At 38.0% G+C, this 26,880-nt stretch overlaps 1 protein-coding gene across 1 annotated transcript in view; it reads left to right on the plus strand.

Annotated features, from left to right (window-relative positions):
- The window catches only part of COL25A1 (collagen type XXV alpha 1 chain), a 322,787-nt gene that overhangs the window by 283,503 nt on the left and 12,404 nt on the right, over positions 1-26,880 (plus strand). The window contains exons 20-34 of the mRNA XM_051616887.1: positions 124-192; positions 1,089-1,133; positions 3,055-3,099; positions 3,645-3,722; positions 6,640-6,663; positions 8,117-8,161; positions 9,757-9,801; positions 10,091-10,171; positions 10,901-10,963; positions 12,695-12,745; positions 13,100-13,126; positions 18,092-18,145; positions 23,272-23,325; positions 24,506-24,532; positions 25,266-25,319. Coding sequence (XP_051472847.1) covers positions 124-192; positions 1,089-1,133; positions 3,055-3,099; positions 3,645-3,722; positions 6,640-6,663; positions 8,117-8,161; positions 9,757-9,801; positions 10,091-10,171; positions 10,901-10,963; positions 12,695-12,745; positions 13,100-13,126; positions 18,092-18,145; positions 23,272-23,325; positions 24,506-24,532; positions 25,266-25,319 — 762 coding nt within the window. The remainder of the gene's footprint in view (positions 1-123; positions 193-1,088; positions 1,134-3,054; positions 3,100-3,644; positions 3,723-6,639; positions 6,664-8,116; positions 8,162-9,756; positions 9,802-10,090; positions 10,172-10,900; positions 10,964-12,694; positions 12,746-13,099; positions 13,127-18,091; positions 18,146-23,271; positions 23,326-24,505; positions 24,533-25,265; positions 25,320-26,880) is intronic.

The raw sequence follows: 26,880 nt of genomic DNA on the forward strand, positions 1-26,880 counted from the left end.
GCAAGGCATAGATGGCCTTGAAAATGTTTTCTTCTGATGGTTTGGTTTCTTTGGTTGTGCTGAGTTGGTGGTGTGTTGAAGCTTGCCCAATATTTTGTGATCTATGAGTATCTGTTGCAATAGGGTGACAGAGGAGAAGCAGGCCCTGTTGGGAAGGGTGAGCGAGGTGAACCTGGAGTTCCTGGACCAAAGGTCAGTCTAATTTTACTTTGGAAATTATTTATTTGTTTTTATACCTATGACCACATCTTTTCCTGCTGAAAAATAGAACAAAAACTTGGCGAGTGGGCTTTCAAATGAAAATGCTGTTGAAAAACTCCAGCTCTGTCCAGAAGACAATGGCATTTTTGTGTTCACGGCTGTTCACGGACTCTTATTTGTTCTATAAAGTAAAGGAACTACCTGTATACACGATCATGGAGTTGGCCTAATTCATTCCAGCTGACCTCCAGGTCCTTAACATTCAGCGTTGAAGTTTGAACTCTTTGACCAGTGTAGCTATTAAATGCAGAGAAAATCCATTTCCATGCTGTTTTCTAACTCTGTAAGAAAGAGATCATCCTAACCACATTTTAGCATTGTCTTAATATTTTCTACTGTGTCAATACCATCAAGTTTTCCTTTCCTTTTACAACTTGAAAACGATAGGGCAGATTCTGTTCTTCTTGGCCAGTTAGTTTGTATTCACCTGAAGTGTTGGGGAAAAAAAAGTTGTGGAAGCACTTTATGTTAATCTCATTATTTTAGGATATTTAACTAACTTCTCTATTGCTTAGCTATAATTTCTCAGGAGCTATGGAAAGACATAGGTCATTCCTGCAAACCAGTGTTAATGATGTCTACTCTTTACTAATAACAATATTACTTTTCTTTTGGAAGGATGGAACCTGTGGCCTTTGCCTGCTGATGTTACAGAATATGTTACTCTGGGTGCTAGTAAATTCACTGCCTTTACAGATTTCATTGTCTTGGTCATACAAAATGAAGTGATTCTGCTGTTCCATACTGTAGTCAGTCATTACTGATTTCTTTTTCTCTGCACTCTCATTTCTCTATAATTTTTCTCCTGTCTATCTTCCTTCAAACAGGGGAAAACAGGTGAACCTGGATCTAGAGGTCCAAAAGGGTCAAAGGTTAGTAATAAAGAAACTGTCTTTAGTGGAGTAATTAATACAATTATTTTTTAGGATCAATTATTTGTAATATTTCACAGAAACTTCACTTACCTCCTTAAAAGAACCTGTAACCGTGTGCAGTGTTCTTTAGAAGTGAAACCTGATATTCAGTTTTAGCTTTTAGAGTTTAATCCTGGGCAATTTAAACACTGTGATTCTAGTTCTTTTTCTGTTATAACATCTATTTTACTCTGCTCTTCCTCATGCAACTTGGTTTCTCTCTGTGTAACTGTTGTGGGTTAGTTCTCCCACATGCCAGGAACCAACACCTGACTATGCCTGTGGAGATTGAATTGGTTTTCACAAGTTTGTGTATGCACACTTTGGTGAGTTAGAAATCAGGAGAATTCCATGGACTGCGGGCTGAGATATGATGGCCATACAAAGGCAAGACTTGTAGGTTACATTACTGCTTTAAAAAGCTGCTTTGGTTGTATCTACCTATCTATCCATCCATCTCTATATAGATAAAATTGGTTCACATAGATGTAGGGAGAGATAAATTATATGCTTTTCTATTATTTCACCCACTTATCATATTTTCTATTATTTCATCCACTGTGCAAATACTGTGCTTACTGAACTCCTTCATGTTATATTATGGAGCCAGAGCAAAATGAAAATAGATTTGTTTAGGTGGTTATTGAGTCAACTGTCAGAACGGTGATGAGACAATGTAGGCTGGTAGGGTACTGTTTGCTGTACATGTGAGGTCCTTGAAGAGCAGCCCATTCACAGTGCTTAAGGATATTATTAAGTAAGTGCCACAACTTAATTAATTCTCAACAAAAAGAAACACTGGAAAGTGAAGGAGCTGAGGAAAGGATTAAGCATCAGAATGAGAGTAGAAGAGTAAATCAGCCTCTCATTTGCATACAGTACTTGGGTACCTTCTAAATGCACCAAAAAGATAAAGATTATTATTTCCCTTTTTTTCAATTTAAAAAAAAAATAATTTAATTTTATCTGCATATCTGACTAAAAGTCTTCAACCATCTGGTGGTTGAGAACCTCATTTTTGAGCAAGTTGCTAGCTGCTGCCACCAGCCTGCTGTCCATATTCCTTCATTAGCCCCATGAAAGTTTTCTGTGTTTGCTATTATCACTGGTGAATTAATCTCTCTTCCCTGACTTGTACCAAAGTTTTATAGATTTCAACAGGAGCAAAAGTTGCTCTTCTTACCCAAATTGATTTTGAGTAATACAAAAATATAAAATCTTGCTGTGAAAGTGCTGTGAAATGAGATGAATCACAGTCACAAGATGTTGGGTTAAGGATGCATACATGTTTGAAATTCCCTCCATCGCTTGAAACATTTAACTAATAGCCAGGAAGAAAAAGCTGTGTGAAAGATGGTAAAGATCTTAACCCTGTCACTGTAAGGGAATAGAGGAACTCTAATGCTGACAGTAATGTTGTGTCTGTAGGGGAGGCAACTAGTTAGAGCAGGGAAGTTGAGAAAGTGGAGTCATGATCACACAAAGAAGTTTATACACTTTGAAATACCTTTGAAGAAGATGTTGGATGTTTTCAGACAGAGTGAATTCATATCTCTGACTTTCTTTTAAAACTTTTGGTAATAGTGCCAGTAAGAATAGGGAAGGTTTTCTAAATACTTAGTTGGTAATTTGTCTTCTATTAGTTCTTTGGGATTTCTTATTCCAACCCAATACAACACTGCATAACAACTCACACAGAAACAAATGCATCCATCAACTGTACTATTATACAGATTTTGAGGGAATTTTAGCTCCACATTCTGTTTATAATGAGAGGCCTTTAAAAAATATTTATTTAAGGTAAATATATTTTAAAGGGAAGAACTGCTTGATATATTAGCAAGTGGCATATATGTTTTCAAATACTGTTTTTACATAGGGTGACACAGGTGACACAGGTGACACAGGATCTGCAGGTCCACGGGTAAGTCTACTTCTTGTTTCAGCTCTGTTTTGTGCTCTTAGATTCAGTCCACACTATGAATTAAAATTGTAGCAGCAGCTCCAGGTAAACAGGTAAATTGGGCACTTGACTCTGAAGGAAGGTGTCTTGCCAACTGGCCTTTAACACCAATAAGAGCCCTCCCTACTCTTTGAAGCAACCTCCTGGTCACAACTCCTGGGAAGGATGTTACATGTTCAATTTTCTGACATTGTTCACAGCCAATACAGAACTACAGTATAGGAACTGCTTAAAAGTCTAACGACAGCAGTTTCATATATTTGCTTTCCCGCTGCAGCACAAGTCACTGTGTATCAACTCACATGTTTATATTTATCCTTTTTAAAAAATGGCTATCCTTTAGAAACAAACTTTAGTTTGATGTTAACTTTTGTGGTTTTATCATAACATGTTGTAAGTACAAGAAGATTCCAACACAGCATAATCAAGTCAAAGCATGTGTCCATAGTTAAGTGTCTGGAGTAGTCTGGAGTAGTGTCAAAATTTTTATGGAAAATATATTACAGGGACCACCTGGACAGAAGGGCGATCAAGGTGCAACAGAGATAATCAATTATAATGGCAATATCCATGAAGCTCTGCAGGTATGCGAACATAATGAGGCTGGAATGGCTTAGTCTGGTCTGGGAAAAAGCAGTTTGACGTCATTGTATTTCTCTTTTGTGTAGGCATTGAAAACATTTTGTGTTCAAAGACTTGCTGAGCTTATTAATCAGAAATCTCTTTCTATATTTGGAAACCAGGTTTGCTGTTTGGTGTTAAACAAACTGTTTCCCTGATACAGTTTAGCTGAGTGAATTAGTTTTGGTTCCCCTGGAGAGCATTGATATCATCTAACGAGGATAAACCTGATTCATTGCTGACTCTGGTGCTTAGTACTGAATTCATGTAATAAACCACATACGTAGCTTCAACAGAAGTGTCTGCTTTTCAGTTCATGTAGTATAGTGTTGACATTTCTTTTTTTCCACCGTTTCCTCCTCCTCTTCCTATAAAATGCAAAGAGAGGAATATTTGAGATTTGGAAGCCACGTCACATGGTTCCATTAGCAAGCTGTGGATTCAATCAGCAACTTGAGTACATTAAATAGACCACGCATCAGTCTTCCCACTTATTAATTTCCAGAAAACTTACTTTGACTGGTGTGCAGAAAAGTGTGGAGAATTGAAGCGAGGTTACAAAAAGAGTGAATGAGTGTTTGCATAGAAGCTAAGTACCAAGGTGACATATGTCATTGCAGTCAAGGTATTTACATTGCAATATACTCAGATGCAAATTCTGGGCAGTATGACTCCACCAAAGTGAATAGTTTGCTTATGTGCAACTGAAGACTGAATTTCCCTCATTATGCATCTGACAATTTTCTCGCTGAAGCTGCTGAACTTTTTTTCTTGCCTTTATTCAGTGGGAGTGGATATATGTCTGGCCAGACATGTTGTCAAGGCTAAGTCCAGTCTTTCATTGTGAGTGATATCTCTGGGGAAGTCTACATAGGCATGCTGTGAGGCTCTGCATTGTATCTGTCTCATTTGGTTTACTTTTAAGGGAATTCAAACACGCAACTTGCAGTCTTTTAAATCACTCTCTGAGTTAGATGCCTGAAGTAGCCTGAAATTAATGTATAATATATTACCAGACATCGATTTACCAAGGGCTTTAACCCCTGTATCTCCTGTATTCTGCCTTTGTATCTTAACTCTGGCACCAGTGTTACTTTCAAGCTTTTTCAGAAAAGCAGCAGCACATAAAGGAGTCTTAAAAAGGGACTAAAGCCTATTGCAGTGATTGAGACAGATTAGGAGGCCCTTATCCCATTGTAAATAATTTCAAGTGTCATCACCTCCTGATCCAGGGCAACAAATAATTGATATTAATGGGAATGGCTGTGCAAGGATGGTGTAAGTAAGATTATATAGGATCAGTTGAAAATATCCTTGCCAAATCCAGCTCAGTCCTTTCAGATGGCAAGCACCCATTCCTGAGTCTCCTGGTGCCAAATTCTTGAGGGCTTTGAGATTTGCAGCTCTCCTGTAGAAGCAAATGAGGACTTTCAATGCTCAGCACTGAGCTGTGAACTTGCACAGAATTTGGGCCTGCTGATTTAAGAAGCTGACAAGAGTCTGCAAGATCTGGGCTGCCTGTCTGCTTTTTTACAATTTAGTAATAAATCATCAAGCAGCCTAGAAGCTTCAGAAAAACTTAGTTACTTTGCCTAGTGCCTCCTACTCAATCTCATGTGTCAGTGGAGAATAAGACATCTCAGTCCATCAGCACTGAAAATTGCAATCTTAAGATTATCATCATAGTTCAAGCAAGGCCCCTCCTGTGTGTGTGTGGCTTTCACTTGGAAGATCAGATATGAAATTCATGTCTCTATCAGAACTACTGTTCAGACCTATTCTGTAGAATTTCCTAAGTCAAAAGGCACTAGTTGCAAAAGTTTAACCTTTGTAGGAACTCCAGGATCTGATATTAGAATGTGAATATGCTGCTGAAAAGGAACCCATTAGCGTGAACATGCAAACATAATTTGCAATGGTTATTTTATGTTTTCATATCTAGACAAACTAAATTTTTCAGTATTTTTACAGTTCTTGATGTATTTCCATTAATATGTTAAAATGCAAAGGACATCAATATATTAAAGACGTGTTAAAAAACATTTTTCAAGTACTTTGTGCTGAGCAGGTTCCAGATTCTTGGTAACAGTATGTATTGCTCTGGCAAATGAAGATTCTTTTAAAGCTTAAATCAGAAGATTTGTAAATATTTGTCTGCATATAGGAAAACAATTAGAAAAGCTGGATGTTTCTTGTTCCATGTAGGCTAGTGGGTTCTTCACAGTCAATAGCAAAGCATGTGCAAGGAGCAGTATTTGGGGTTTTTGCTCTGTTTAAAAACATCGACAAGCCTTTTAAACACTTTTTCACTTGCTTTTAGATTCTTCTTTGGCGGGTCAAGATATTTTGCCTCCTTCTATGATGAAAATGTCTTCTGACTTCCCAAACACTTATATCAGAATTGTAGTATATATAGCTGGGTTTGTGGACCAGCAGTTTTGTATTTAGAACTTAAGTTTTTTTTATCGCCACTCTAGGAATTGTTAATTAAACATTGGTGCAAAACCTGCAGAGATTGCAAAACATACAGCAAGCTGTTTATTCTATTTAGCATGCCGACTGATCATGTTTTCTTAAAATGAATAAAAAAAGGGGGTTTATACTTTAGCTATTATTTTGCTATTTAATTATAATTTCTTTGATCTCTTAAACTGTATGAGAACCTGCAGTCTTCATCTGTGTAAAACCCTGATACCCACAGAAGCCAAGCAGCTAGTGAAACACCGAGAGTTAAAAATAACATGGTTTATTTTTTGCAGGCATGATGTGTTTTCAGTGCAGCATAGGTTTTGTGAAGATGGTAATTGTAGCAAGCAGAATAATTTATATCCTAGTTAAATTCTGATAATGATATTTCTTGTTAATGTATTTTGCCAACAGAGGATCGCCACCCTGACTGTCACGGTAATTCATATTGCATAACTTACTGTGTGTTGTAGAACTTCTCCTTTTTGTTGTTGCATGTTCATAATTCTGCCAGTTCAGGGCCATGTCTTCATTGGATGTCAGTCCTGGTCATCATCACATGTATTTATTTATTTGCTCTGCATCCTCATACCAGAGAATCCATTGTTGAAAGCCATTCAGCAGTGGAACCAGTTCTGCTCCTGCTGAATTAATGGCAAAATTTCAGTTCACTTAAGTAAGAGACCAGGAAAATACAGAACTCAGAATTTCTGTGGGTACATATCACAGTCCAGGCAAATAGCTGCATTGGACTTTTTGGTGTATGTTCCCATGTGTGTGTGTCTACATGGGAGCGAAGAGAAAAAATGAAGCAGGATTTGAGTACCAAGCAATTTTCTAATATCAGCCTTATTTTCAGGGCAGACATTCAATTCCTTCCAATTGGCTTGTGAAGAAATTTCATTTGTGAGTTTTCAGACCAGATGCAAATTATTTTCTGAGAGAAAGGTCTGTCCAATTAACTATAAATAAGTAAAGCTAAGTACAAAAGCCAAAGTTGAGGAATTCTCTTGCCCAATATTGTCAAAACTCAGAAATAAATTTTCCAGCACCTCTACCCAGAATGTGCAGACAACTGAATTCGCTGCTGCTCTTACTCCATACCATTTCTATGGGAGGTTTAGCCACATCAGGCCAGACACAATTCTTGGGAATACTGACACCGGCTAGGAGATGCTCGTAGTGTTGGAGGGTCAACCTTCCCTTAAAGATGTAGACTTGGTGCAAGCAAGTTACTTTCTTCCTTTTTTTTTTTTTTCAAGTTCTTCTCTGCAAGATTGTTGTTAGTCCTGTTTTCCCATCTGTACAAACAGTCTCTCTGTAATATTAGAAGGGTTTTTTGTTTTGTTATTTTTAAGCATCCACACTGTGCAGCATCCAGACCAATATCTTATATGTGACACTGTGTCCACAACCTGAGTTAGAAATTAAAGAAATGGCTACAACTTATTCCATGGCAACTTCACAAATCATTGGGTGTCCCCAAATGCACTTAGCACCTTTTAGCAGAATCCTCTTTGCAATCAGTTGAAGATTGCTCCTGAGCTTGGATTGTTTTGAATCAGAATATGAGGGCTGACAAATGTGGCTGAGGTGAGCTTTGGTCTCTCCGCCATTAAGATGAGTTTTGCCATTTCATCAATGGGAGCTGCAGGACTTCATTTAAAAATATGAAATGCACTGTTTTTTTAACACTGTTTTTTGTGGCACCCTTTTGTTTCTCAATAGTTGTCACAGATTAAAAACTTGTGCATAACTCGTCTTGGTTCCCCTTGTGTTAAAATCTAACCCATTTTGTTATGGTAGCTATATTAACAGTCAGCCTGTGTTTACATGGCAAGTCCTGCAGGAATGTATTCAAAAGCTGAGAGCTTTGTATGTTTCTGTTTAGGGGCCACCAGGACCACCAGGACCCCAAGGGCTGCAAGGGCCAAAGGTGATTGTCCTTATTTTACCCATTGTGTTTTAAGGGTGGAGGTATTTTCTGCTTGTTTAACTGATGTGCATACACTTGTGCATGTTCATATTTAACTGTAATTTTACCAAATATGACACGTTTCAAACTTTGTGTCCCAGCCTTTTAAAATCTGGCTTCCCAGATGAGGTGCTTGGTTTAGTTGCCACATACAGATGCTCATCTGAGAACCAGCAAAACTAGCGAGTCCTGAAACAGGGCGGCAGCATCTTCCACATGGAACTGCACTGCAGCTGTTCCCTAGGGCTTTGCAAAGTTCCTGCACAACCAGAGTGGCTCCTCTGCCTCACCTCTGCCTGGGTGGGGACAAAACTGTGGGAGACTGGCCAGAGTACGAATGCCCATGAAAGCAGGTTTGTGTTACAGCTGTGCCCACCCAGCTGAGCACAGTATTTTCGGATGTCAGGAAACTTTAAAACACTCACGTGGGCAGGAGCCAGGCTGCAAACCCAAGCCTACTGATTCCACCTGGCTGGTGCTACACCTAGTACCAGAACTGCTAGTGAGCAGCCCACACAGAGACAATGAATACCATATGCTGCACCACTCTATAAAATTTAAAAAATAAATGTGCTTTAAAAACTTCTAAAAAAAAAAAAAGTGTAGCATTTAGTGGACCCTCCTTACATTGGTTTTAAATTATTTGAAATAACCCTTCTGTTTCTTAAATACTTTATTTATTTTACCTTCTGCCAGTGACTCTAAGCTTTTCCAAGAGTAAAGACTTGTTTCTTCAGTGACAATACCAGATATTTCAATCTTAGGGTTCATTTAAGGTATTATGTGGAAATACATCACATTATACATGTTAATTGTTTTGAGAAATTGTGAGAAACCAGGTTCAGTCTTCTGCTTGAAAATTGCTAGTGGAATACATGGTTAAGTGTGCAGAAATGTCTTTCTGCATTAGGATCTACCCAGTATTTCTGCAGCCTGGAGCATGTTCTAAAACACAGAGGAGGTGGAGAATGGACATTATGTTTTTTCATATGGGTGAGCATTCCCATTCCAAATAAATGACATAAAGCAGAATTGAACCTTACAGGAGTTTATTTCCAATATCACAGTCTCTACCCATCAATGTAACTTGTTCCCTTGGAGAATGCTATCCAGAACCTGATGCACAGGACAATGTTGTGAATGTGAACACTTTCACTGGGAAGTTTGTATTATCCAGGGAAAGAAAACATGAAGTCTCTCTACTCTCTATATATTGAGAGCCATAATTCCGTATTTATTACAGTAACTAGCAAAGCTTCCATGGGACTGGGGTCTTCCACTCAGTTTCTGGGGTTTCTTCTTCTTTAATTTTCTTCTTGTGTGTTTGTCTGGCCTTTATATAACCCAAAATTTGTGTACTGGCCTAATCAGCAGTGCTTTTTATTCAACATGTTGTATTGTGTATATGCTGTTCTTAATATTCTCTGGTTTTGTTGTTAATTATGGCAACTTACTAGTCTCAGACATTACTAATCAGTTTAGTTCGTTTATCACTGCCTCTTTTTTCTAATACTTGGGACAATTGGGATAACCCAGTTACATCTTGTCTTTTGCAGGGTGAACCAGGATCCCCAGGAACTCCAGGAGCTGATGGGGAGCAGGTACATTATATGTAAATACTGTAGTTTGGACCATGGGAGCAACCATAGGTTATTTAAGGAGATTATTTCTGTGATCCCAGGTTGTAGCTTAGATTTCATATTCTAATTAATAACATGATTATAGTAATTAATAAAGATTATTATTGTGTTGCTGCATACTCTGCAGTCTAATAATGCCTGTGTTTCTATGTATCAATAACAAAGGTCAATCCACAGAGTAACTTAATTCTGCTTATTAGGAAGAATAATGTTTTTTACACATAACTCACTGAATAAGTAAATTTTTTAGGGTCCTAAAGGCTCAAAAGGAGATACAGGTGATCCTGGAATGCCTGGAGAAAAGGGAGGAATTGGACTGCCTGGCCTGCCAGTGAGTATGAAAAACGAATTAATTTTATCTAAAATACTTGTAGTTTTTTTCTCTCTCTCCCACTATTAAGAATTTCCAACAGTGCTGATAAATTGCAAGTGGGACAGAAAGCACTGGGGAGGAAAATTGTGAGATTGTTCTGCAGCTAATCTAGGAGGAGGTGTAAGATTGTTAGAGCTTTTCATTCCACTTATGGTCAAACACAATTTTGCTTTGGGAAGAGATGTAGCTGGCATGCTGATCAGATTTGTACCTCTCTTGCAATGTACAGCACAACCTGGGCAAACTTAGCTTGTAGGAGAAAGGAGCTATGTTTTAAACACTTGTCAGAAATTTCAGATGACTTAGATTGAGGAGGGAGAGGAAATGCATTAGTATTTACAGGATCTATTAATCCCATTCCTATCTACATGTATATGTAGAAATGAAATTGCTCAGTAAAACAGAAACAATTCAAAATATGTATCCATAGTGCAATATATAATTATATAAGTGCCAACTTAAGGACTTGTCATAAATATAATGCCACAATTGATAGCTGACAATATAAATGCACACCTTTACATTTGTTAACAGTTATTAATAAAGTAACACCAACACTTTTTTAAAAAGTAATTGTTATATGTGTGCTGTGTTATAATTTTAAAAATTTATAACTATTTGCAAATAAATGTTATCTTTTCTAGGTTGATTGTCGTTTATAAATGTTGTTTTGTAATAATTTTGTAGGGAGCCAATGGTATGAAAGGCGAAAAGGGAGAAGTTGGTTTGCCTGGTGCCCAAGGTCCTTCAGTAAGTCTCAGTGTGGTGCTGCAGTGAACACAGTAGTCCAGCAAGGGTCCTCCAGCTTTTGATTCTGAACAATACTTCATATTCACAACTGATCTTTTCTGACATCCTGGATGGTTCTGACACTTGACTTTTCAAAATATTTCTCTTCTTTGAATAATTACTTGCCCTTTTGACAATGGATGTACCTTTGGTCTAAATACTGTTCAAGAAATTCAAGATATAATCCTATTCTGTCACTAGGAACAACAGACCTGCTTACCCCAATGAAAGCTTTCTGGTTCTATAATGAATCCAAATATAAATGCGTTGCAAGATAAAATAGAGAGATAAAACCAATGAAAAAAGGCAACAAACCAAACTCACTGTCTCCACCTGGTACTCTGAGGATCTCAGAAAGCCCAGTGAGAACCAAACTACACTGACTTCAGTAATGTCAGGAATAGTGACATGTGACCCAGGATAGAGACTAGTTTTATGGGACCAGACATTCTTCTGATTTTTCAAAGCATTGTAAAGGCATTAAAGACATTTAAAACAAAAATAAGCAAGTTAGTCAATAAATAAATAAATAGCAACTACGAAAACACCACCCCAAACCAGACGAAAACCCTCCCCACACAGTATCTTTATGATTTGGGTGATTAACATTGTAAAGGCACAGTAAGTTGGGAAACCCCAGAGCAGAAGTGAACTACTACCACTGCTTTGTCAGTGGTGACATGCCCTGGTTATTTGGAGCCATAGCTCTGCAGAGTCCAAGAGGTTACCCTCTGCCATCACAGAACATGCTAAGCATGCTGCATCTCCAAGTCTCTTTATCTAAAATGAAATTTAATTTGTTACAAATTAATTCATTAACTCATCTTGTTCTGCTTGTTTTCACTTGAAACAAGGCTTTCAGATTTGGGGAGATTTCACAGATACAGGAATCTCTCTGTACATTTCAAAGCTCTTTCTTGCCACTATTGCCATCACCAACAGCTACTGCAAAAGAGGGGTTGGGCACAAGTCTGGAGACCTGATTTAGCATCCCTGCTGCCACCTTGCAGGATAAAATAACAGCCCTTTGGGATTAAACCCAGGAAGAGAGGTGATATTAAACTGTAAAGATCATCATAAAATTATCTTCCATGGATTTGTTAGGAACACAGAAAACCAGCATAGAATATGCATGCACTGTATGCTGAGCAACCTGATTACATATTTTAATGACTTTAAGGAATTATTGGTATCGGTGGGCTAAATTAAATAAAAGTAGAGACAGAGAGCAGTTTGGAAAATATGCCAAACCCCACCTTGAATTTAGTATTGGGGAGGAATAAAATCACACATCATCTTCTGTTTCTGTAGGTTCTGTAGTACAGAGATAACTAAGGAGCACATGCCATAAAATACTGAAGGTTCTAACATCCCTGCTCAGTAATGTTTGTTTTAGATAGATATTTTTTTTTTTCCCCATAGCATCTAAAAGTGTATCTTAGGCCCTAGGAGTAAGAATCAGGGACAGACACGCTGCCATAAAACACAGGCTAATCTACACTTCAGGTACTCTGTCTTTCAAATCAAAATAATTCTCATTCCTAAAACCCCCTCTAGATATGCTGTCAGTGTGCACTCTTGCATTGCTGTTTGTCAGTGCTTTCCAACAGAAGAAGGATCAGTCTGACTTTTGGTATTTGTGAGTGAGTTCTTTACTCTGCATGATTTAATGACAATGTTTTTTATCTGTAGATGATAGGACCACCTGGACCACCAGGGCCACATGGTCCTCCAGGCCCTATGGTAAGCTTGGGAGCAAGAGTGGGGCTAGAAAGGGCTTAAGCCCTGACCTCATTTTAATGCCTTCTTAAGAGAAGAGGTATGAGAGTGTGTGATCATTACAGAGGGAACTAGTTTAGGACCTTTTCTGCATGTCTTAAAATTCATAGAGAAACAAATTGCACCTGCCTATGTTAGTGTTAATACTCTAGTGATCTCGTCCATTCTCTCACTCAGGTGTTTACAGTTGCTTTATTGGCAGCTGCGTTTCATTTGTGAGGCCAAAAATACAGGTGCAGTTTGCACCCCTATAAAGCAACAAACACTTAAAAATTTATGGCATATTTTCATACTGAAGAATGGCATCTTTATTTTCAGGGACCTCATGGACTGCCTGGCCCAAAGGTAAATTAGTGGCTGTCTTGAATAGTCATGTTCTTGATGTCTGCAAAGTATTGTGCTTTTTTTTTTTTAATGCATGCAGCTGTGTTTTGTCTTATGTCTCATTTAATAAATGTTTCTGATATTCTTAAACCTTAAAGCAGATTTTAATTTTAACAGATAGCTTAAAAGCTTTTAGAATTGTCTGTGATTGGTTCTGAGTAGTATTTCTCCTGAGCATTGTTCTGAACTCATTTTTTATATTACTGTTTGTCATGTGGCACTAAATTATTTTGTTTCCTATTCATGGGCAAGTTACTCACAATAGCACTGGCAATTGGAATTACTTTTGATCAGAGAAGTGTTTTATATGGTCCAGAAATTGAGTCAAATAAACTCTTCTTCATTTATGCTCTCTTGCATCTCCTGCTTCTTCCAATATGAACGGCCTTTCCACCTTCTTAGGTGCCGTGTGCTTTGCTGACCAGTTCCTACACACATCATGCAAATTCCCCATCATAAGCTCATATATGTATTGTCATGTTTTCCAACCTGGAATCCCTGGTCAGGCAGGTCTGTAATATTATTTGAACGTTTTCCACAGTATAGTACATGAAGATCCACTGTAGGAACTCTCTAAGCCCATGAAAACAGCTCAGAGGAGGAAAGGGGATTTTGGCAGAGTTGGAATATTTTAATTTGTGCTTTAATTCAGTAATGACCAGCAGGCTAAAATTCAGTGTGACACTATCACAGCATTCATTAGGGCCAGTGGTGTCATCAGGCACAATCATTTTAATCACTGTAGCTCCCTAATCACATGCACCTTTCTCAAAAAACAAGTTAAGAGAAGGAGGGGTTTTTTTGTTTAATTTTTCGTTTTGTTTTGTTTTTTTCAATGCCTGAGACACAAAATCACAGGTTTGAATCTTTATGAGATTGATTGTTTTACCTTGGTGCAAGAAGCTTGAGTCATAAATAATTTTTTGAAGTCAAGTCTCTTCCATCCTAGCATCAGCTCTGCCTTCTTCAGGCTTTTGGCCTGAGACTTGGGCTTCTGTCAGATTTATCAAGTCTGTTTCCAAAACTTAGCATTTTCAGTGCTACTGCTCCGAAAGTTACGTGAAGTCAAATTGAAGAACAAAAAAATAGCTACCTGGGCAGGGTGCAAAGCAGGCAAATGATGTCTTGATATACTTAAAGCAGCAGACTAGATACTATTCGGATTAATTTTTGTTAAATATGACTATGGTATAAGGTAACATATAATACATCAGAGGGAAACCTAGGAACAAGGCCATAAGGAGCAGCCTGAATGAAATACCCCCATATTTCTGTTTCCTAAGAGGCAGGCGTGGTCAGTAGTCTTTTTGACTTTTGGGCAACCCTCACCTGAGGTAGTTTTTCATGATGCAAGAATGATTTATTGGCAGCTCCAAGCGCAACATTGTCTTCTTGGTGACGTATAATGTAACAGCCTATCCATAATTTAGCAATCACAAGGCAAGTGCTTTTTCTTACATTGTTTAAACTTCTCTTTATGAACACAGAAACCAGGACCTCCCAAATGGGTTGGCATTGTATAACCTATATTGCTTCTTTTAATGTGTTTATGTTTAATTACGTATGCTTAAAGGTTTAAAATATCTTTATGTAAGATTGTGCTGCAAATTCCATTTTGCCATAAGAAAAAATACTGCTGCCTTAAAAAAAATGTGCTTTTCAGGAGATCCCACTGTAGAAACCTGCAGTTTTGAGTTTTATTTTTCTGTAAGTTTTCTTTCAGTTTGAATTATCTGTAATGAGTGGTTCATGGGATTTGAGGAAGTTCTAAAAACCCCTGAAACTCACATTTAATTCAAACCATCTAACTGTAGTGATAATTATTAGGAAACGATTCAAAAGAATCTGCTACTCATAAGTTTTCTGTAACTTTTTTCACACAGATTTTAAAACTCCAGCTGTCACCTCCCAAGTGCTTTTACCCCATACTGTGTTATGTAAATTGTACATGTAAATTGCCAGCAGGCTGAGAAGGTTGATACTGTGTCAAACTGGAACTTGCAGCCATTTCTGAGACAGGCTTCTTTTATCCCAGCTTAAGCACCCGTTATAGCACCAAAAATCTAGCATTTGTACTTTTACATTTAGGGTGAACCAGGGTTAAAAGGTCTTAAAGGATTGAAGGGTGAACCAGGTCAAAAGGGTGACAGAGGGCCCCTTGGTCTTCCAGTAAGTAAAAAAAACAACAACAAACCCAACTATTCAATCTCAGTGCAAATCACAAACTTCTCTTTCTGCTCCTGATGATCAACTCTGGTTTACTCAACAGCATACACTGAACATACCATGTTAGAACACAGCATCAGTCTTGTTTCGTGTTACCCCAAATCTGTGCTGTCATCCAAAGTAATGTCCTGTAACAACCAGTCCTGTCAGATTTTTTTATGTGTCAGTGGAAAGTGTTCCATGTCACAGGGATGCCATCACCCCCATTACATTAGTCATATTAAGTGTTATATGGTGTTTGTGTTAAAAAGGAATCTTCCCTTTTCCCTCGTCTTTTCAGTTATTCTTCTTCTATTTGCACTTCTACAGTTAAAGAGAAGAGGTCTAACTGAGGAAAGTTAAAAATTGGTTTAGGGAATGTTTTGCGGTTTTTTTCCTCATCATTAGGGATGGTGGATTGTTATTTTTGCCTTGTTCTTTAGAAAGTTTTCATTCTGAGTTGCTTGGCATAAATTTTGGCTTACAAAGAAACGGAGTACCTTAAAATAAATGTTCCTGGAGAAAAACATTATGGTTCTTAAAATTTAGGTTGAGAAAATACTTTGTGTGCTTACTTTGTGTGTTTGAAAGCACTCTTAAGTAGTTTTATTTTTTCCTCACAAAAAGTTCTTTCCCTCCTCCCCCTTATTTTCTTTGTGAGGATTGCTTCATGTGATTACATTGTTAACAGTAAAATGGAGGGGAAATACTTAGTTGCCCCAAAGGAACTCAAAACCCTCTGATAAATATTTTCAATAATTGTGTGGAGGCCTCTGTACAGGTCAGCTACACTGAAAACTTTAATTTATTAAAAAATAATATTTTTTTAAAAAAATTCAAGTTGCCACTTACAGCTTTATAGAGAGGGAGCTTTGGAGGTCTGAACCAGCCCCCAGAAAATGATTAAAGGAAATAAAAAAGTTTTTGTTCTGCCAGAAATTTTTTTCTAACCCAGATCAATATTTGCCACTAGATTTCAATTTTATAGAGATTTGACTTGACTTTCTAAAAATGGCAAATTTTCACCGTTGAGGAGGGATGTTTTGTTTTGTTTTGTTTTGTTTTTGTTTTGTTTGGAGTGTTTCTTCGAGTATTCCCTATGTCCCAAAGAGTTTTGGTCTCCGTAGCTCAAACTGCCAGCAGTTCTCGGGGAGTCGAGCAGACCTTTTGCTGCTCTGTTATTCGCACAAAATCCACCAGAGGTCCTCCCGTCCCCGATGATGCTGAAGCAAATAGCCCGAAGTGCCGGGTGCTGCCCAGTTCCAGCCCTTGACTGTGCTCTGAACTGGGAGGATACTGGGAAAACAGGAAATGTGATTGTAGCCTGGGCTCTTGTAGATTGAATGAGGCCATTGTAGTCAGGATACAGATTTTGTTGGCTGCATAATACAGTATTCTTGAACTATCATTTCCTATCGTGGTTAACATGCATGTTTCTTTGTGTAGTATATTATTCAGTATTGTCATTATTTACAAATTAGAGAGCACGCAAGTAAATTACAAAGTAAATATTTGCGTGTTAAGGCTCAAAAACACCCTAACATCTGGTGTTTGTAGCACTCCTGTAGTTTGACATTTTTCTGGTCTGATACACTGTGATACTGTGATGTTAAGGCAGGGGTGGGTCAGTGATGCTACTCTAATGTGAGAACAGAATCAGGCTCTTGATGTTTTATGTGAATTTTTAACTAACAAGCTGTAGTAATGTGATACCCAGTCCAGAACCCTGTCACAACTTGTACTGTATGTTTGAATTATGTTTATTCATCAGCACCACTTACTAATCTCACGTTCTTGTCATTCGTGTTGCACCCATCATCCATGCTTCCACCTAACCACACAGGGAGCATCTGGCTTAGACGGAAAGCCAGGACCCCGGGTGAGTCCCTCGTCTTTCTGTGTCACTCTTCATTACCAAGTCCATGTCCTCTCCAGCAGCTCCACTGGCCATGCTTACACATGGCATGGAGGAAGGAAGACCAAATGCCACAGGCATTTTCTGTGCTGTATAGGATGGGGCTTTGAGCAGGCTCTTAGGGCAATATGTGGGGGAAGGAGAATAATTCTCTGCAGAAGGAGCTCTGAATCTTAAAAAGGCAGTTTGGTTTTTGGTTGGATAGCTGCCCTGGTTTTCCTGAGGAAGGTTAGGGATTCGGTTTACATAGGAAACCAGCCTTGTTTAATGCTAATATGGAATCAGTTGAATGGATGCAGACATGCTGGGGTTCTGCTCCAGGCATTCTTGAATTGAAGAGAAATGTTAAATTATTTGGGTTTTATGATAAAGAAATTGATAAAGTGAAAGATGAGTGGAGTTATGTATCTGAAGGCTTCTGTAAGACTACCATTGATCACTGCAGTAGGTATGTCCACTTTACAGGTTGACATTTCAATTCAAAAAATTATCAAAGTTGTTTTTCTGGTTTTTGTTTGTTTTCTTTCGCTCTTATTCACTCTTATTCTTTCAACAAATTGAAAATCTTTGTAAATCTGATTATTTCTGTGAATAAAGTTCAACTAGAAGAAAGATGGGTTACCTCATAATATGAGAGCTTATAGGTGAGTTTGGAAAGCCAAGTGGATTTGCTTGGTGAAGTCCTATTGCAATTAAGTCTGCATTTTCAGCTGGTGAAGACTGATTCCATGTTAGTTCTTGACTATTAAAACTACAGACTTGTAAGAACAGGACCTCTCTCTTACCCTCTTGATTTCCTTTCCTAGGGTGTAGATGGCCCAGTTGGTCCCCATGGCCCTGCAGGTCCTAAAGGAGAAAGAGTAAGTCTAAGTTCCATGTGTTTCTCTTTAAAAGGCAGCTGCTGCAATGGCAAAATGTCATATGGCTACTTATATAGTGTGCCTAAGTGTTACGTAACAGAACAGAATCTCATCTGTTTAAGGATCAGCCCAGAACTGTAAATCTGTTCTAGTTACACACATGAAGTTTAAGAATTGATCTTGTAACTCATTTACTTAAGAGGAGCTGGTATTTTGTAATGACTAATCAGGAAGAAACTTACAGCACTTTCAAGTTCATGGTGCTGCACAGGACATTATTTTGGTTGATTGCATTATTTGGTTTAAATGGATCAAGAGAACAAACTGGGGTAGTGTGATCTGATTATATACTTATGCAATGGAAAAAAAAACAACAAACCAAACAAACTCACTTCTTTGCATTTAAATGTTTTTATCTTGAAAAAAATCCCAAACGTCTTGTCTTCCATTTTTTTATGCTTAGAAGGTAGGATTTCCCCTATCTAATTTTAAATATTGACCATAAATTTTCTCCTGTGGAAATAGGATAGAGACCTTAATATTTACCTGTGAGCCTGTCATCTTTAATAATGCAACCACCAACTTGTAAAACAAAACAAAAGATGATACTTCATGCTAACTAAAACCACCAAGGAGTTGTCAGCACAGAATTTTGTCTCTTTGAATTTCTCCCTTTAACAAAATAGCTGTGCTAAAATGACTTCAGACTTGCTGCATTAAGGACGCTGCCATATGGCACAGGCCCAGCTAGCTTTAACAGCAGTACATCTGAGAAAGGTATGCGTGGCTTGATGATTCATTTTTACAGAGCTCTGTGCTGAGAAATTAATACAAGACATGCAGCGTAGTCCAAAACAGGAACAGTAGACTGCGGTTACCACTCAGGCTGGTTAACTGTCTGAAGGACTTGAGTGTTTTTCTTTTTTTCCCTAGGGTATTACATACTTTTTTTTCAACTAGGACAGAACTGGTTTTCTTATAATCTCTATAAAAAGATAGTTGAATATCGTCTTCCGAACTTCAGGAAATAATTTAGACGAAATAGACACGTAGAAGCATATATAAATACTGTACATTTTATTCTTGCATTGTGAGATTTTATTTTGAAGGATATGTGTGTATACTACCTGTTGAAATTTCTTTCAAAAGCAATTTGCTATAATATAAACTATTCATCCAAGGTATGAAAGATAGCTATAATTGTTTTTTCTTATGAAAGTACTCAAGGTCATAATAAGTTGTACAGCTGCATCTAGAATATTCCCTACCATGGCTTTTGACAAGTAGTAGTGACAAAGGGGACAGGAACTTCTCTGGTGTAAATTGGTTCAATAGTTGCATGAACACAGAGGGACAGATTTGCAAAAATATAGAAACTATGGTGTGCAAGAAATTCCTGCACACCCACCATTTTCTGTGTTTCTAAATTAATGGAAGTTTACAAGAAAGATGGGAGGGTGTGTTTTTTTCAAGCAATCAACTGGCAAGATTATTGCTGTAATTGTTCATTTAATTATTCAATATTGTTTGGGAGAAGTTGTTTGTAGTATAGCTATCTAACAGGTGTTTGGCTTTGATATATGTCTCATTATCTAAGTAACAAATCATGTGTTTTAAATGTAGTTTTACAACTTGCATTTGCAACTGTTGAATTTGTTTATGTGAAAGCAGGAGGAAAAAGGTTTTGCCTGCAGATTTCAGATTTTGCCTTTTAATTAAACATGGTGCATAGTGCCACTGCTCACTATCACTGGACAGGATCACATTTTGCCCACACTGATAAGAAAAACATCGAGCCAATATTAACCTAGAAGGGCACCAGGGATTCCTAACATGAAACATAAACATGTTCTTGAATCCACATTATTTAAAATTTGGTAAAACAATCTCACTTTAAAAGAATACATGTAAAATGCTGGTCACTATATATTTGTCTTCTTAAAAGTTAAGGAAAGCAAATATAATCAAACTAAAGCCTAGTGATTTCTTCTATAGAAGTCATGAATTCATTGTTGCACAGGCTGCATTTGAGGTCATGCTGAATAACTTTTCTTCAGTAGAACAGACTGCTGTGCAAATGAGGGCTGGCTGGTTTGTTTCCAATTGAACTATTTAATTAAAACAGAAAACACCAGGCAGTCTTTATACAAAACTTACTTAGATGGTAAGAGGTTATACTGGGAAAATAGTGCATGTCACTAGAAAATAGGAAAATGTGAATTTTAGAACAAATGCACTATTAACTCAGCGTGTGAACTTAACTGTGTCATTTTCTCTCTAAACTTTAAACTACTTATTGATCATTAAAAGCTAACACAGGATTTAACAATTCCAGAAGTATGATACTGGTGAACATTACAACACTGTGGTTTTGTACACTTCTTTTAGTAGAAACAGAAATGGTAATTAATAGAGTGGATTGATATAGTTTTATTAGGCTGGTGTCTTACAGTCCTTAATAAATTCTTCAACTATTGCAAATACCATTTATCTAGGTTCTTAGACAGCTTCTACAGAGACCATTTTCATTAAATGGACAAGTTGATCATAATAGGCTTCTGAATCTGGCTGTGTACCTATTGATCTCACATATTTTCCTGAGAGAAAATAGAGAACATGGGTAAACAGATAGACATTTAAACTACAGCTGGTGAAGGAGGACATGTAAACCTGAGGGGTAATGACAGGCATAACATGTATCCAACTTCTTGTCCATGTAAAAGATGATGAAAGACAAAAGTAATGAAATGCTGATTTCCTGAAACTCTTGCCTTGATGGCAAAGACCTGGTTTCGAGCTTGCTTTTGCTTTTCAGATGTGTTGTGTAGTGTCTGCAACACTGAATCATCATCATCACTACACATGTTCTGTACTGGGAGGGAAAATGCATTCTATTGAATTTGGTTAAAATGTTTGTCAGCATGACAGTGTTATAGTATCTCCACATCAGTTTTAATGGAGACACCAATTATGCAGCTTTATTAATGCAAATGGTAGCTCATATTTACCCATTATTCAGGAGACTGAAGTGAAATATGAGGCAAAAACAAAGGCTGTGGTTTCTGATCTTTGGGCACTGGTGAATTGTCTTACAAAAAGGTACCACAAACCTTCCTGAAGTTTGTAAATGTCTGAAGGAAATGCTTTAAGCATGATCGCTGAGGGCAGTGTGTCCATGGCAGTCTATACATCTTTTATGATCTATAAACATTCAGGACCTCATCTGATATTCCAGACACATTTCAGCATGTGCTTTGTATTGGAGGCAGAAAAGAACTGAGAGATATTTCTTTAAGTATATTCTTACATAATAGATGAGGTTATTTCCTAGACTGATACATTCAGTATCTTTATATCTACGATATGTTTAGCAACATTACTGGCTCGTCTTGAGGGGATTTTGTACAGTTGTCTTTTCTGTTGGAGATTTTAAAATAATACATTTAACTAATCTTGACATATTTCAAGTATTGATCAAACAGTTTTGTAGGTGTTATATACGTAAGTCAGTACATTAGTTTGTTCTGAGCAGAAAGTTTTAAAGCTGCAAGGGATTTAATGTTTTTAAAATCATCTATTACTGATGATCTCCACTGTTAGTTAAGCACACCATCTACATTTCTGTATTGTGCTTTTAATAATAGAGTAATGAATTAATAATGAGTAGTAAATAACTCAGATTTTTAGAGGATCTTGTACATGGAATTATCCCAAGAGCTTCAGTGCAGCAGTTGCTAGGATGAAATACAGCACTTCTGTATGCCAGGAGTCTTGCATGAAGACTTGCATTACAGAATCAGAGAGCTGCAGAAATTTGGTTTGGAAGGGACCTTTAAAGGTTATCTAGTTGAATCTCCCTGTAATGAGCAGGGACATCTTCAACTAGATGAGATTGTTCAGACCCCCATCCAGCCTGACCTTGAATGTTTCCAGGGATGAGGCATCTGCCACCTCGCTGGGCAACCTGTTCACCACCCCCATCGTAAAAGATTTCTTCCATGTATCTAGTCCAAATCTTACCCTCTTTTAGCATGAGGTTACGTTAAGGAAAGGAGATGAAGAAGGGATCCAAGTAACCCTATGTAACAAATCCAGAGTAGGAGCTTTGAAAACTAGAGGAAGCCAGGACATTTATTTTTATCTTATCTTTTATTGAGCAGTTTAGTCCTTTCAAGAGAGTATGGCTCTTTTTCTGGGTTTTATTCAGAAGTTTGAAACAAGACTGCTGCCCACACGCCGGTACCAGCCTGCCTCCCTAACAAGCTCACAGAGGGCTGTTCTTGCCCAGCTAATGGGCTGACATTGGCTGACTCTGGAAGCATAACTCCATATCAAGCTTGATAAAGAACAATTGGAGAGTAAAGATGGTTCCTACTGTCAGCCTGAAATTTTTCATCCTGAAATTTCATTCTTTTGGAAAAGTTTGCTCTATATTAAGCTTGCAGGATTATTTTGGTAGCATTCCACTTGAAAGTGGTAATTTTTCTGTGGATTTTAGTGCACAATGATTTCAAACTTCTGGAGTCATCTCTGAACTTGTTTGTCTTGCATATCAATATAATTTTGATTTATTAAACCAGGGTATTTACATCACTAATCTAGAATCCAACAGAGCAGTTAGCAACACAGTACAGTGCATGGGATAATCTTCTCAGTGTCACTGTTAATAGTGTTGCCTGCTTAAACACAAGTTTTGATAGACACATTACTGTTTGTCACTGTATCATATCTCAGCTGCTGTGCTGCAGCTTGATGCTGTATATCCTCAGTTTTCATTGCAACATCGGATTTGTACTGAGTGCAATGTTGCAGCTGCTACTGGCTTGAAATTGAAATCAGTGCAATTTCAGTTTGAAAACTATTTTCAGTTACTAATGGATTTTAAAAAAAAGAAAAAGAAAAGAAAAAGAAAAAAAAATACTATCATGTGCCTGAAAAGTAATTTTGCCTAGAAAGTAACAAACACCTTCTCTTTGCCCTTTTTACTGTTTGATAGAAATAAATGAGCTCGGATATTTTTCACTCAAATGATTTGGAATGCATAAACTTTAGCCTAAAGCACTTAGTAGAGATCATTTCTAAGACAGACAGTGTTTTTGTTTGCTTGATCTGTAATCTTTTCTTAGGGTGAAAAGGGAACTGTAGGTGACCCTGGACCCAGAGGACCATATGGCTTGCCTGTAAGTTGCATGTGGTTTGTACACCTTGTGCTTTTCATCACTCCTTGATTAAACTTTGTGTGCTTCATGACTGCTTTTCACCTAGCAATACAATGACTAGGTAAAGGCAAAGATTAGATAGATAGATAGATAGACAGACAGACAGACAGACAGTCATGCAAAAGCAACGAAACACCTGACATGAACCAGTAAGAGAGGGGAAATCTATAATGTTAGTGCTCCTGTTTCTGCCGCCTGTGGCCATCAGCTGCCTGGGGGGCATGCGAGTTCAGGATGAACCATGGAAAGCTGTGATTTTCTTAATGTCAATAAGCTGCTTGGATTTCCAAGTTGCAAGGCTACTTGACCATTATGGTTTTGCTTTGTTTGACACTTCAGAGACCAGTTTTGTTTTCATTTCCATGCTGTGTGCTCAGAAGCGATTTGAGAAGTTCATTATTGATAAGTGGAGATGGTATGCCTTAAATACAACCATTTAAATTATATTATCTGCTTCTAAAATATGAGTGAGAATTTCCTTTGGCCTAATGAGGATAGCTCAAATATAATCAGTTTACTTACTAAGTTTACTTTGCTTGTGACTGAGGTCGGGTATGTACATACAAACATGTGTTCCGTACTTTGACACAAGGAAAGCCATGTAGATGTGCTCGGCCTGGCACAACCAGCCTCTGCAAGAGACTTGCAATGTTTCTGTACCCGCTTCAGTCTAATCTGTTTGATGAATCAATTTAAGATGGAATACAGACTCGTGGTTTAATTGGATCGGGAGTCAATGGCTGGGAACAGTTTGCAGGCTGTGTGGAGTGTTAAATTATCTTGCAGCGCACATTTATCTGAGGGTCAGTTTTGCAAGTTAAAAAAATAAACATCCAATTTCTGTTTCCATTTCCTGTGAACCAAAAATGAAAAATGATAGGCTTTTCTGTATTTTTAGCTTGCTCCTGGAATCTGCATGCAAACAAAATTTTACAGTCTAGCAGAATTTTACAGTCAAGTTATCAGTTGCTGGAAATGTTAAACACTGACAGAAATGTCCTTCACTAACAGCAATGCTGAGTGTGCAGCCTCAGCAACATGGGCTGCCCCTGCATGGAGGGAGCACAGCAGCTGGACATCAAGGTGGCCATTGGCATCACAACTTAGGGACACTAATGTAGTTTATATGGTTCTTTGGCAGGGCAAAGATGGCGAGCCTGGCCTTGATGTAAGTAATATGTATGACCAATACACTCTTGGTAGGTAAGCACCTTAAAAGAAACAGCTTACTGAGTGTCACACCTTCATTTCCATTTAGTTTGCATGGAGTACTTACAGAGACTTGCTAAGTGCTGCATTTGCTCTTTCTCTGTGATAAAGAGGACAAAGATTATGCAAAGTACAGCCCTTATTGGCAGGCCCCACCAGGTACAGTGCTTAGTAATGCAAGTAGTTGGTCCTTTGGAAGTCAATAGGCTGAAGAACTGTGTTTGGTTAGAAAATAGAATTGTGGCTCAGTTGTAGAAGAACAAGAAGTCACTAATATTTGGCTAAGTAAATTCATCAAATTAAATTCCATAACCTGAAAGTGATACATTTTGAAATACAGGCTCTTTCTTTGGCATGCTAAAACTAAAAGCCCTTTCCTCTAGTCCTACACCAAAATCCCTAACTTGTAGGAGTCTTTTCCAAATTGTTCATGTGCTACATAGCATGGACTATTGCCGTTTTGAGTGCTATGATTTCTTTCTGTTGCTGGCAAATGACTCAATCAAACACTGTGACTTACTTCTCTCACATGCTCTTGTGTGCATGCACGTTTGCACACATAATATGCAGATACATACAAAGCATGTATTGAAATCTTTCTTTTTTTTCTTTCTGGTTTTTCAAGAGTATTTGAAAACTTAACCTGCATGTGAATAAAAGTCGACCTATCTTTGTCCATTTTGTTTTTATAGGGCTTCCCTGGTCCTCGAGGAGAAAAGGGTGATATAGGAGAAAAGGGAGAAAAGGTGACCATAGTGTTACTAACTGTTGCTTGATTCCTCAGCTTAGTCAGCTCTGCTGTCTTTATGCTATAAATTGTCCCATTAAAACTCATCTCAGTTTTTACTGTGTGCCAAAAGGCAGGTCACATGCTAAGCAAGCAAAAACATGAGAAGCCAGGAAAACTTATGCACAGAACTAGGAACATAAACAGGTCCCAAAACACAGCTTGTTTTTAGGCTCATTTTCTCCAGTTCATCCTATGCTTGTCAGAAATCCTTGTCAGTCCAAAATTTTTAGTGCAGACATCACTGAAATGTGTCATTGTGGCGGTAATTTTATGCTGAAGACTGCAACTCTGTTCCTTGGCAGTATATGCAGTATAACTCTTGATCCTAGTGTACCATGCCTTTACACACTACCTGTCCCACACCAAATGGGTAAGGACAGGAACTGTTTACATTTTAATTTTTGGCAATGTCTTATTTACAATTAAGTAGTGGCTTGAAATTAAATCATATATGCTACCATTCTGATAAACCAAGTAGACAGTGAAGTTGACAGAGACAGCCTAACCTCATTTTCACCATCCAGACACAGTGGCTTGGAAATATGTTTAGTAAACATGAATTCAGGACTAAATGCATTGGTAAAGGTACTATGACACGTACCCTTCCCTTCAGTCCCTTGTTACATTGCTTTTTTTGAGCTCAGAAATCACTGGTAAGGTACTGGTTTTGCGGAACAATTGTTGCATAAGCAGGTACTCTATTAATATTTTAAGGGCAGTGTCTGACCTGTCAGAGTAATCACAATGAATGGTGAGCTCTTCTTGCTTGCTGGTGAAGACTATGGGTCTGTCTGTCACAAGCAAACAGCTTTTCTTTTTGAGAGCAGTTACCAGTAGAAAGGTGTAACTGATAACTACTGGCTCTGATAGAAGACTGGCAAAATGGCCAGTCTGTGCTAAGTGGGAATTACAGTAAGTGCCAAAGAGAATGAGCTTAATAGTATATTCTCAAACTGGGATATATTAGTGGGGTTGTGTACAGAAATTTAAAATTAATTATTACCCCTCTCTAATCAATCCTTGTGAGGTTCCTTAATACTGCAGATGGTATTTTGAGCCCCCCAGTTCAAGAAAAACATGAGGAATTGGAGGGGAAGAAGTCTACCATGCTGGCAGGGACCTGGGGCACATGCAACCGATAGATGTTGAAGGAGGAGGACTGACTTAGTCTAACAGAGGTGGCCAAACTACATGAAGGGGAGATACAAAGATGATATAGCAAAACTCTTGTGGGGAATGGCAAATGACAAGACACCAAACCACATCACATGCTGCTCCTAGGAGGTTGAGTGGCTATTAGGAAAACCTTGTTCACTAAGAGGGCAGCACGGCACAAGGACAGTTTACCCAGAGACATGGCTGAATCTCTGCCCATGGAGGGACCAGGGCTGGACTTGGTCTGGTTTCACCTGATCTAGGGTCAGGAGTCATCTTGCTCACGATGGGAGGTTAAACTAGAGAACAGAAGATTTCATTATTTCTCAGTTCAGATCTTTTTCCTTATGTAAATTACTAAT

This window comes from Apus apus, chromosome 4 (genome assembly GCF_020740795.1).
Source record: "Apus apus isolate bApuApu2 chromosome 4, bApuApu2.pri.cur, whole genome shotgun sequence".
Lineage (NCBI taxonomy): Eukaryota > Metazoa > Chordata > Aves > Apodiformes > Apodidae > Apus > Apus apus.